The sequence below is a fragment of the Brassica napus genome, chromosome C8 (genome assembly GCF_020379485.1).
Source record: "Brassica napus cultivar Da-Ae chromosome C8, Da-Ae, whole genome shotgun sequence".
NCBI classification, from domain to species: Eukaryota; Viridiplantae; Streptophyta; class Magnoliopsida; order Brassicales; family Brassicaceae; genus Brassica; species Brassica napus.
The window spans coordinates 29,007,832-29,020,869 of record NC_063451.1 but is presented as its reverse complement, the minus strand read 5'-3'; the positions used below and the strand labels follow the sequence as shown (position 1 = coordinate 29,020,869).

The 13,038-nt window shown below is 31.8% G+C and overlaps 3 protein-coding genes across 3 annotated transcripts; 1 reads left to right on the top strand and 2 right to left on the bottom strand.

Moving 5' to 3' along the window:
• Positions 1 to 893: 893 nt before the first annotated feature.
• Positions 894 to 1,992, bottom strand: LOC106385313. Its single transcript, XM_013825241.3, has one exon. It carries the CDS (start codon positions 1,788 to 1,790, stop codon positions 1,293 to 1,295), a length of 498 nt encoding a protein of 165 aa, XP_013680695.2. The 5' UTR covers positions 1,791 to 1,992; the 3' UTR covers positions 894 to 1,292.
• Positions 1,993 to 3,896: 1,904 nt separating this feature from the next.
• LOC106383763 (non-specific lipid transfer protein GPI-anchored 3-like) lies at positions 3,897 to 5,824 on the bottom strand. The gene is made up of 3 exons (XM_048766448.1): positions 5,410 to 5,824; positions 5,256 to 5,315; positions 3,897 to 4,166 (listed from the first exon to the last, which is right to left on the bottom strand). The coding sequence occupies exons 1-3, from the start codon at positions 5,750 to 5,752 to the stop codon at positions 4,042 to 4,044; spliced, it is 528 nt and encodes a 175-aa protein (XP_048622405.1). The 5' UTR covers positions 5,753 to 5,824; the 3' UTR covers positions 3,897 to 4,041.
• A 6,059-nt stretch (positions 5,825 to 11,883) lies between these two features.
• Positions 11,884 to 12,739, top strand: LOC106430825 (probable calcium-binding protein CML27). The gene has a single exon (XM_013871622.3). It carries the CDS (start codon positions 12,036 to 12,038, stop codon positions 12,567 to 12,569), a length of 534 nt encoding a protein of 177 aa, XP_013727076.2. The 5' UTR covers positions 11,884 to 12,035; the 3' UTR covers positions 12,570 to 12,739.
• The last annotated feature ends 299 nt before the right edge of the window (positions 12,740 to 13,038 follow it).

Sequence of the window (13,038 nt, the reverse complement as noted above, 5' to 3'; positions counted from 1 at the left end):
TAATTATTATGATCATGATCCGTAATTCAAAGCGCTAGATTTCATTTATCAATATTTTTTTATGTTTATTCATTTAAGATAATAGCTATATATATATATATATAAGTTTAAGATAAGTTAATTTTATACATGAATTATCTAATTTACTAATGTTAATCCGTTCTACCAACATATTATATTTCTAGCATAAATTTTTAATGTTTGTGAAGATAAAATATATTAATTTATCACTTTAAAATAATTTTATCATATTTAGTTAAATACAATGTTTTATTTTAAAATGATAGATATAACTATAAAATAGTAAAATTTGATATAATTTTTTTCATTTTATAAAAGATAACTGAGTATATATATATTAATGTATAATAACATTAATTTCATTACTAATTACAAAATTAGTGAAAATATTTATATACAATTTCTGATGATTAAGATATTGTTATAATGTTTTTCAACACATTTGTTAAAAAAATTAAATATATTTATATTTATATTTTAAATTAAAAGATATCAAATTATATTATGATTTAAGTACTTAAAAGATTATATATTAGTATTAAGGGAATACATTTAATAAAAAAATTTAAATGATGATCCAAATAAAAATATCACACATGAATCAAAGTGAGTTTGTTAACCAATTCAGATTTTTAGGAGTCGATGTTATATTATGAATGATATATTATTAATCTATATTATTAATAATAAATGAATGATAATTGATTTCTAGTGAGGATCCATTTTTAAGAAAATCACACATGAATCAAGGTTGTGATTTATGTTTTAATATATAAGATTAATATATACGTTCCAAAATTGAATATATATAGTAAATTAAACTTCCATATAGTATAAAATATATACGTACCGAATACTAAAATAGCTGTACCTACAATTTAATTTACTAGAAACAGCTACAAATATGAAATATGTACGCCTTCGTTGACCATTATAGCTGTCGGATTAACACCTAAAGCTAAAGCCTAGAAGGCTAAAACAATACTAATATCCAATCAAAATCAGTTACTTGCATATGAGGTAATCTAAAGTAGATGTTCATTGTGTAATGAAAATACTACAGTACTTGTTCTTAAGCTAGAGATGCTGCATCATGGGACAGGGTCATGCTAGCTAAAATCCAATATCGTGAACAGAACCATATATAATTAACTCTCAATTTTCTTTAAAACTCGGACAAAAATTATCAGGAAAAATAAATTTAAAGAACAAAGAATACTCGCCTATGACCGATTGATAATATAATATATAAAAATTATTGAACAATTCATCTAGCTCTCCACGATCGTCTCCAATCCAGGCCTCCAAGATCCATATTTGGATTCGTATAGTACCTTCTCTTCTAGGGTTTCTCTTATTTCCACACCACCATGATCATGATGATGATTATCATCCTTAACAGACGATGAGTTTCTTCTTCGGAATATTTTCTTCAAATGGTTATGCCGGTTTTCATTGAGTATCTCTGCTGCTTTCTCAGAGATGAGAGCTAGTTCTTCGTGTGTTAAGACAGAGTATAACATGTCTGTGGGAAGGAGGAGGTATAGATGTCGTCTCGGCCGCAAGAACTCGTCGGGAGATACGGCGGTGACTCGGTGGCCTATTTGGAGCAAAGTTGAGTCGGTTATAAATAGACCTGAGTTTTGAGAGACGATTTGGGAAGTCTTTATGGGTTTTGAGAAGACTTCGAGCGTTCCGGTGAAAGGAGCTAAGATTTTGACTACTCCTGATGATGAGTTTGATGGTGAGCATGAAGATGTGTTTCCCATTATGTAAACAAAGTAGAATCAACAAGAAGAGAAAGAGAAAGTTCACATAGACATAGAGAGAAGTTTCGTAGAAATTGGCTGGCTTTTATAATTATGTGTATACATATAGTTGTATTAGTTTATGGACTAAGTGGTGATTAAGTATAAATTATTTTTTGTTTGCTGGTTGTGTACAACTGTGTGTATCTTCTTTCTCTCCAGTTCATAGTTGTCGTTTTTTAACTTTATTAGGGACTCTTATCTATCTGATAGATAATTTAAGTTATCAAACTACAAAAAGTAAGGTTTTAAGTATCACCAATATTAATTGTCATATAATCAAGTCAATCTCGATAATTAATCAAATTCAGCCCTTATAAACACGGCTTTGTTTTTTTATTTTTCATTCTACCGAACACTAAAATATAATTTAGATATATTTGTGTCTTTTTGTTGTGAGAAAGGTCATTTAGAACTAAATATTTGTATTCAGAAAACAGCTAGCATGAGGTAGTAAGACAAAGCAGAGAAAAATAGACATTATTTTCGTACGGTTTTGGACCGCTAATAAATTATCTTTTCTAGCAAACTAGCCATAGACAGTTTTTCAATGGTGAAAAAATATATATATTTTTTTAAAATAATAATTTAGCAAGTACTGGGAAGCATAACTTTTTTTCTACTCGTAACTTAATCGAGATCGCCAGTTTATTTATTTTTTAGTTTTACACGAACTGATGGTATGATATGAAAAGTAATATTAAAACAAATAATTAGTTGATGAATAGTATATAGATCAATTGAGATAAGAAAAAGCACATGGATGAAGGATGGGTTGATTGTGGAGCGTTGGGCGACTGGGCTGAGCTCGAGTCACGACGCTACCTAACTCATCATTGGACATGGCTTCTCCCTCCGTTCCCTCCCCCCTCCCCCACTTTTTTACTTATATAATATTAAATTTCGTTCATCGGGTTTTAGAAATTCCAAAAGCCAAAAACAAAGATTACATAAGTTGGTACCATGAAACAAAGTATTACATCATAGACTATACAGCTCATTCGCTGTCTGGATACATCGTACATGTAGAAATGTATCTTTGTTAGTTGCCACAAATTTATAGGATCATTAATCAACGTTTTGTAATGTTAAAAGTTACATAGCAATGCCATACATAATATACTGTATGTGGTTATATATCCGGTAGATCGATAATATTCAGAAGTACAAAATAAATTAATGTGACTACTTATGTTTTACTTTAATTTACCAATTAAAACCTACATGCTTATAAATAGATTGATATGTCTGAATACTTTCTAATTGATTCAGAATTTATAAGCAATGGTATTCGGCTTAATAAGATGTAAACTGTATAAAAAATTGTCGCTGAACACTCTTAACTTATGCCTTCATATGATGTGGATGTGGCTGTCTGTTTACTTGCGTATATGTATTTGTCGTTGTCGGACATCACACACTGGTTCACATTATGTGATTTTATTTGTAAAGTGCTCTGGACTTTGGATTCTATTTGTTTCGTTGTTTCTTGCTCTTTTTATATTATGTTTACTTCAATCTTGCAATAATTTAAACCAAATCCATTTGATGAACTGTCACTCAAGATTTGTTAAATCAATAATCTGAAAACAAACAGTCACAAACACTTGGATGACACATTAGTTATAACTAAAGTGAAAAGAGGATCTCAAGTAGCTAGCTATCGTCAGCATATTTGAAAGAGGGGATAATTTATTAACATTATATCTTGACACTAGCTAAAAAAGTGGCTTCCAAATACGTTTGCTACTAAAATCTAACGAGGTTCATATCTATTTCAAACACATTTTATACTTGACATATGTATATTATAAAGCAGTGTTTGTAAAATTAATAGCTTGAACTAGTAACGTTGTCAGTTTTATAAATCATATTGAGTTGTAGTGATGTACATGTTTGTGAATTGTATTGTGTATATGTAGACATTACTTAGATGAATTGTATCAATCTAGCTCGTTTCCGGGCCGGCCCCTAATTCGTTCCAATTTAGGAGACAAATTTTAAAACAAAAACCATGATGAGACGATCTTAAGTTTAGGCATTTAATTAGAGATAAACATGTTGGTAAAGAGCTGTTGGAAATTATTACTATTATTAGAATTTTCATAGTACATAATAATATTCATCAGTTACCGAATATTGTCTGATAATAGTAGTTTCCAACATTTTAAACCAACTAAGCTGAATAAAGACGTGACTAATTAGTAGGATATCAGAATAAGATTGTTGTCAATGCCACGAAAGCGGAGGCGAAGCTAATTCCAGAAAAGTTGATGGCGGGAGCCGAGTCTGATGGTTTGGCCGTTGAAGAGGCTGGACCTCCGGTAGATCCGCTTTCTGTTCATGTATTTTAAAAAGAAAATAAATATTCCACAACTGTTAGTTTTTCAAAATAATAAAAGGGAAAATGTATTTTTTAGGAACATCATAGGATGATATATAAAGACAGAGTTTTTCAAAAAATAACACACAAATAAAAATTCTCTGTACGCACCCTCGCGATGTCAAAAGAAAAAAAAAATCTTTGTAACTATAAAAGGAGTTAATGAAATGATAACTAGTGGAATCCAATGGAATAAAATTAGTATTATATTTGTTCCAAAACTATTTTGACCTGGAAAGATTTTTCAAGAGAATGTTGATATTTTTTTTGGAATGAAAATGAATAATATGGAATGAGATGGAATACTAAGGCTGTAAGGTAGATCAAAAAATGAATACATGGAATAGAGAGGAATGAAATAAGATGAATGGAATGCAGTAGAAAAAAGGAATGAATTCATTCCATTTATTCCTTATTAAAATTGTTTTGGAATGTTTTGCTTTGTATTTTGGTTAAACTTTTTTGGAATTCATGGAATGTTAACATTCCATTCCATTCCATTCATGTTAAATGGTAAAAAAAAATTATGGAATTAATGGAACTGATCATTCCAAAGCATCTCATTCCAAAAATAGTCAGTTGCAGCCTAACTCTTTTTTTTTTCTGGAAGTTTGTGGAATGAGAAAGAATTAAGTATTCAATAAGTTTCTATTCAAAAAAAAAATGCATTCCAATTGCACCCAAAATAACATTAATCTCTAACATTAATCAAAAGTTTAAAAACGTTTTATTTTTATTTTTATTTTATATTAGAGTCTTTGATTATAGTTTAAGAAGAGGAGTTATGATATTTGAAGTAATATAGTCAATCTCCCCATAAATTAGTGAAATTTTGAAGATTTTTATACCTATATATTTTGTCATAATTTTATGTGATATCTAAGATATTTTTCATTTTCGAAAAAATAATAGCTAAACTTGTAACTTCTTTTCCGAATAGAATATTAAAAAAAAAAAGAAAAGAAAATAAAATAGCAAAACCATGACAATTAAATTTAAAATTCGAAATTCTGAACATTTTGAAGGTTATCATGTATTCATACCAGCGGGAGATGCCGGAGGAGTTTTAGTAGTTCCCGGTGACGTCGAAGGCGTCGTAGTACCTTCGTAAACACAAAATCAATCTTAAGAAAAACAATGTGTGCATTAGGCTGAAAACAACAAACATATAAAACGGCGTCGTAATAAGTTACTCACCGGTGCTGGCTTTGCATTGTGACACATCAGCGTTGGCGCCACAAGCTTTGGGGAGAACAAGAGCGTTTTCTTTAGTAAGGTTAAGCGATTTAAGCATATCAACGTTGTTGAAGACGGAGCAAAGACAGTTCACGTCGGTCTCGACGATCTCCTTCAACGGCATACAACACGACGCTGGAGGCGGGGGAGTCGCCGAGTGAAGATACGGCTGACACGGCATCAGTTTTTGTATACATGGCATTGAGTGAGCATCTCCTGCACCGCCGCTCGGCGGTGTAGTTGCGGCGTTGGAAGACGAGATGGAGCAAAGTACAAAAATGACCGCGAACCTAACAATCTCCATTTTCAAGAAACAGCGTAGTTTTTTTTTCTTTTTAACGGTTTCTTTAACTTGGATTGTGTGTTGTGTGGATTAGTAATGCATCTCCACGTTCATATATACACACACGTTGGTTATACATTTTTTTAAAAAACTAATCGACTTAACTGCCTATTTTTTCGAGAAACAGTTACTGAATCTGTTCTTATCCGATCCTTGCGTATAGGAGAGAAGACTAAGCCCTAGATTAGTGACATTAATTAGTTAATCCAAATAACGTGACAGAGTTTCCAAGAGTTTAAGTGATTGTTAATAAAAGAAAGTCGAATTAATGATCCGTAACCTTCAGTGGAGAAATAGACAACGATTGTTATTACATCACAATAACATACATTACATGATATGAAATTATGAATATATATATGGTTTCTTGTAATGGATGTCTTGTTCGGCTACCTCTTTGACAGATGTGGTCTATTACGTTACATTTAACCAAATTTAGAGTCCAATGTATGTGCCTCTGAACCGGTTAAAAATGTACCTCTGAACATCAGATGTATGTATTTTGTTTTTGAATTTGGACTAGCGGGGGAAAGCTAGACTTATCATGTATAGACTCCAATTATGTTACGTTGGGATTTTTATTAAATCCATGTCCAAACTCTTTATGTGATAATGAAATAGACAATCATATTTGTAAGTAAGAATATGTGGATATAAAGCTTCTGTAAACATGTATATGACCATAAATTTAGTGCATATATGCATAATGACAAACTTTTCTCTTTTGAAATCTTACTTTAATTACATATATCAATCTTAATGTCCATATACTTGGATACTTTAGATATCATGTCTTACTTACAAATATAATTGCCTATTTCATTATCACATAAAGAGTTGAACACTTACAGTCTCAAACTCAAAGATAATTTTGCAATCATAATTAACTTTATAAAAGTCTCATAAACTTGCCACACACTCGGCCTCTTTATTGGATGTTAAAGCAATTACAACTATAAGCCTTTCCATAATAAGATATCTCATTCGATGAGATACATATTGCTAAAATTGTAATGCTTCTAAACATAATCAACACATATATTTATTGAATACAATGCAAAGAAATTATGGTGCTCCTGTGGGTAGCAACCATATTTTCATCAATAATCATAGTATTCGAAAACATTTATGAGTGATGTATCGAATTACTCAGATTAAGTTATCTGTGGATATACTTAATCCTCACAATACAAACACTCTATAAGTTATTTGATCATATTTTGTGTATATAGTCTACTTGTGGGTAACTACTTATTACTCAAAATATCAAATACTTATTTGAACAATAATTTTCATTTCGCAAATCATTTTAGAATAAAGTCAATGTGGTGATTCTTTATCCTAATTTTGCTCTTTATATGAAAATATTGTTTTATAAAAAAAAATTATGCATAAATTACTTAATTTAATTTCTATACGATTTATGTATAGAAAAATTTATGCATTGATTAATTCTCATTTCAGAGATCGAAATAGAATACATACATATAATATATGATTCAAGATTTCCGAAAACTCTCATCGTTTTTAAACCGAAACTTAAACATTATTTAGATCTAAAATTCATTACTTATGTATAGATCTACTTTAATTCTATAAATCATAAATCTATTACACTTTCCGGATTAGCTAGATGTTTATAACCATTAGCTCTGATACCACATGTAAAACATGATTTTACATGAACCCTAAGATCTTTAACATCTAGACTAATCACATAATAGAATAAAACGAAGGTTTTTCGGAATACCTCGATTCATGACTGCGGAAATCTTCTTGAACGGTTATGATCATGGAAGATCATTTCATGAACTTTAAGTTGGAGTTAACCCTTCTCTCCCCAAGATGATCTCTTGATCTTTTAGTTGGAGTTGGATCTTCTTTCCCCTTGCCTACAACCTTTCTTTATGTGTTTCTCTTTAGATTTTCTTGATGTGTCTTTGTGATGGTCCAAAGAGCACTATATATAGGTGGGTAGAGGGACCAAAAACTTTCTCGCCAAGTCTTGATGACTTTCTTGGCAAGTTTCTTCTTTAATCTCAACCATCCATCATGGTTGAGTAATGACAAGTGTTTAGTGTTCTAGAATCATTCATTTATACAATGAGCTTGTTCTCCTTTGATGCATTGAACTTACTTCATATGCTTTCCTACAATGACACATGTTTCATGAGTCACCAAGTGAGAAACCTTCTAGAATCAATTACTTGTCCATTACTTAATCATCAACATTAGAAACTAAACTCCTTTAGTTACCATTTTATTGGTTACCAAGTATCATTAGGATTTAACAATCTCAATATAATTAAGTTTACCTAAAGACCACATAATGGTACATAAAAATTCTCTTCCTAATGAGAATATTTAGAACATTCTCCCACTTGGTCGTTGGTATAACTTATTAACTTAAGTATCGAGAATCATAAGACCGGCATTATTTGTTAAATCTTTCTTTTTTTTTGGTCATCATAATTGTCTTAGCTAATCTAATAATCAATGAGAGTCATGGCGGGCACATATTATTTTGCAACACGATTCCTTCCATGCACTACTACACTAATTACTATCAAAGTTAGACCATAAGTAAGAGTTATCATTAGGGTCCCTTTTATGTCTTGTTTAAAGACTTATTCTGTAATCATTAATCCAACAACGATAATGTGTACACACTTTGGAACCAGAATATGAAAGATTCAAAAGTCATTAAGAGCTCATATATTGTCAAATATATGCTAAACATAATCAGACAACTTTGATAGCTATTCATTAGACCCATAATTTCTAGATTTTCTTTAATATCTTTGGATATAAAGCTTTCGTAAACATGTCTATGACCATAAATTTAGTGCATATATGCATAATGACAAACTTTTCTCTTTTGAAATCTTACTTTAGTTACATATATCAATCTTAATGTCCAAATACTTGGATCCTTTAGATATCATGTCTTACTTACAAATATGATTGCCTATTTCATTATCACATAAAGAGTTGAACACTTACGGTCTCAAACTCAAAGATAATTTTGCAATCATAATTAACTTTATAAAAGCCTAATTTAAACTTGTGGTATCAGAGCTAATGGTTATAAACATCTAGCTAATCCGGAAAGTGTAATAGATTTATGATTTATAGAATTAAAGTAGATCTATACTTAAGTAATGAATTTTAGATCTAAATAATGTTTAAGTTTCGGTTTAAAACCGATGAGAGTTTTCTGAAATCTTGAATCATATATTATATGTATGTATTCTATTTCGATCTATGAAATGAGAATTAATCAATGCATAAATTTATGTGATAATGAAAACACATCTAAACCCTAAGACCTAATTAAGTAAGTCATCAATAATCATAGTATTCGAAAACATTTATGAGAGATGTATCGAATTACTCGGACTAAGTTATCGGTGGATATACTTTTGTCCCCACAATACAAACACTCTATAAGTTATTTGATCATATTTTGTGTATATAGTCTACATGTGGGTAACTATTTACTACTCAAAATATCAAATACTTATTCGAACAATAATTTTCATTTCGCAAATCATTTTAGAATAAAGTCACTGTGGTGATATCTTTATCCTAATTTTGCTCTTTATATGAAAATATTGTTTTATAAAATTATGCATAAATTACTTAATTTAATTTCTATATGACTTATGTATAGAAAATTTTTATGCATTGATTAATTCTCATTTCAGAGATCGAAATAGAATACAGACATATAATATATGATTCAAGATTTCCGAAAAATCTCATCGGTTTTATACTCAAACTTATACATTATTTTAGATCTAATCTTTTATTACTCAAGTATAGATCTACTTTAATTCTATAAATCATAAATCTATTATACTTTCCGGATTAGCTAGATGTTTATAACCATTAGCTCTGACACCACATGTAAACATAAGGCACCAAGATGATTCACTAGAGGAAAGAACACAAGGTGTATGGTCGTTGACTTGATGGGGAGAATGAGAGATGTCAATCTAAGTCCCACATCGGAAGTTTAGACAAGGAGTGTCTAATATATAAAGACATGTTCAACTCTATATTGTTTGATGAGTACAATATTGTCCACTTTGGGCCTAATTGGCTGGTCCGCATGAATTTACTTTTTTTTTTTTCCAAAAGGTTTCGTACTATTTGGAGTTAAGCATATTTTTATATATTAGACACTCCTTGTCTAATTCTCTAACGTGGAAGGGTGGAACCTAGTTTGATATCTCATATGTTATGAGTTTATCAAGTCGTTTATCAGTATCACTTTAGAACGAAAACGAAGAGCTGAAAAGGTGATGATGAAATGACAGTTCGTGATCAGCCCACTTAGTGAGATGTAGATCTCTTAGAGCACCTTTAACCCTGACTTTTAAGGAGTTTTAAAGGCTGTGGGCCCCACAAAAAACTAAAACCCATCCCTTCTTCTTTTGCAAGAAGCGAGTTTGGTGGAGTTTTTTATTGTTTGCGGACTCCACTGACACGTGGCGACCTGCGATTGGTCCATTTTTAAATTTTTTTTATTTTAAATCAGACAAAAAAAAAAAACCTAAGAACCCACGCTCCCCTAGCGTTGATCATGGTCTTACCCAAAATTCTTGGGATAAAGTAGGCATTCAAAATCAAGGGCCCGCTCAGTGTAATACTAGGCCATAGTCCAGAAAACAATGGAACTAATTTTTATTGGGACCTTTAATTAACAATTCAAAATCTTTTTAAGAAGGTTATAGTTCCATTACAAACGAAATATACCGAGGCTTACTATTGATTATGAACCAACCCTCTGTTTACTAATTAAGCATGAAAGAACACAAAAAGATAAACTATCTCTAGTTATGTGGAAATTAATGTTATGAAGTGAATTAATCTAAGACTGCACACTATATTCTCAAACCCTAAATTACGTGCATCTCTCTTACATTTTTCTCACGTGCCAAGTCATTAGCAACCAGCCAACTAACCAGGCTGAAATAGAAATCTAACCGTGTGGTGGTTTGATTAGTATAAGGGAATTGATATTTGCAAAGGGTTGAATGTGTAATACAAGTAAAGTTTTAGATTAGCTTGTAATTTACAGAACTCTGGATAGTTCAAAAACGACCCCACTGGTATTAGTGTGCCGCGTAAAGGAGTGTGCACCTGGCGCGTTCACCGCGTTGGATCGAGACACATTTCCCAGGAACGTATTTAGCATATGATTAAGAGCTTAACACTACTGCTACTTGGAATTAAATTTAATACGATGTATTTAATATAAATAATAGTTTCCAACTGAATTAGCTAATGAATTAGGAAATACTTGTCTATTCAAGAATAATTTACTAACTACTAAATAATAGTACTACTAATGAATTATGAAACCCAGTGATAATAACAACCTAATTGCTGTGGTTTTGCCTTTTGGGGGAGAATATCCATTTAGACAAATGAATCTCAGCAAGGCACGTGGTCTGATGCTCTTTAAACTTCGCAACACGTGGAATGATGAATGTAATAACGACTATAAATGTAGAATTAGTATACATCACAAAAACTGGAATTAAACTAGTATATATTAGTCGACAAAAAAAAACTAGTATATATTAACCATTATAAAACCTAACAGAAAAGAATGAATAAAAATAATAGAAATAAATAGTAATTATTTTTCATCTATAGTGATTTTTTTTTATAATTCTCTACAAAAAATGAATAAAGAGAATAATTTTTCATTACTTTTAAATGGTATGCTTTTTTATAAATGATACGAAATAAATTACCATAGGGTTATTTGAAAATATTTTTTGGCAAAGTGATTTAAAAATATTTTGGTGGGAAATCTTTACTTCTTTATCAGCAAAATATTACCAAATGAAGAAATACTCTATAGTAGTTTGTACTCTTTTCTCTTCCAATTAATAACTCAACTGAGGCATTTACTAAATGGGATCTCTTTATAAATCGCAAAAGGTGTTTTATAAGAACATATCCTACAATTTGTAAATGTGTTAATCCAGATCATCACGAGCATGTGTAATAAAATCCGAAAACAAATTCTACTAGTATTAAATACATGAATAATCGATTTCAAATTCGTCACTGATTGCTACCAAAAATACTACGTGGCTAGTGTATACATGCGTCCGTAGAAGAAGTGGCACCTATAAAAAGGTAAACCTCGCAGCTAAATTCACAAAGCCACCAACCAACCAACTTGCTCCAAAACCTCTTCTCTCTCTCTCTCTACCGATAAAAGATGGCAAGTACTAATCATGAAACCGCTAAAGCCACGCCTGCCTCCGTGGACATAGCCAATCCGGAAGAGCTAAAGAAAGTTTTCGACCAGTTTGATTCCAACGGCGACGGTAAGATCTCTGTGGGTGAGCTCGGAGGCGTTTTCAAGGCCATGGGGACTTCATACACGGAGAGTGAACTCAACCGCGCGCTGGAAGATGTCGACACCGATCGCGACGGCTTCATCAACGTGGACGAGTTCTCTGCTCTCTGCCGCTCGTCTTCCACCGTGTCCGAGATCCGCGACGCATTCGACCTCTACGACCAGGACAAAAACGGACTCATCTCCGCCTCTGAGCTCCGCCAGGTCCTTAACCGCCTCGGGATGTCGTGCTCCGTGGAAGAGTGCGCTCGGATGATCGGACCTGTGGATGCAGACGGCGATGGGAATGTTAATTTCGAAGAGTTTCAGAAGATGATGACGTCATCCTCACTCACCAACAGCAACAACGGATCCGCTGCTCCTGCAGCTGCAGCAAACGGAAGTTCAACCTAGTTTATGTTTTAGATTCGTTCGATTTGTATATCTGGATTCTCTCTACAACTGGATGTACTTGGGAGTAGTTACTATGCTTGTACTTTTGAAAATGTAATAGTCCAACTCATCTCTTCTAAAGATGATGTTTTTGAAAACATCGGCCTCTTAAAGACCGTTTAAGGCCCAAATAGCCATCTTTTGTTTTTTACTTATTCAGTTGTTGCACAAGTCAAACCTAACTCTCAGTGAATTTACTAGTTTTGACAACCTAACTCTCAGTGAATTTGGTAATATGTCAAAACCCAAACGTACTAAGAAACATGCATGATTGAGCTCTATGTCTTTTCACAACCCAAAACTCCACAACTTGGTGCAAGATACTAACATACCACCAAGTTAAGGTAAATAAAAGGCAAACGAATTTTAATACGCAAGTAATAAACGTAGTTGACAAAACTATATAACACACTTCTTGGATTGTATTATG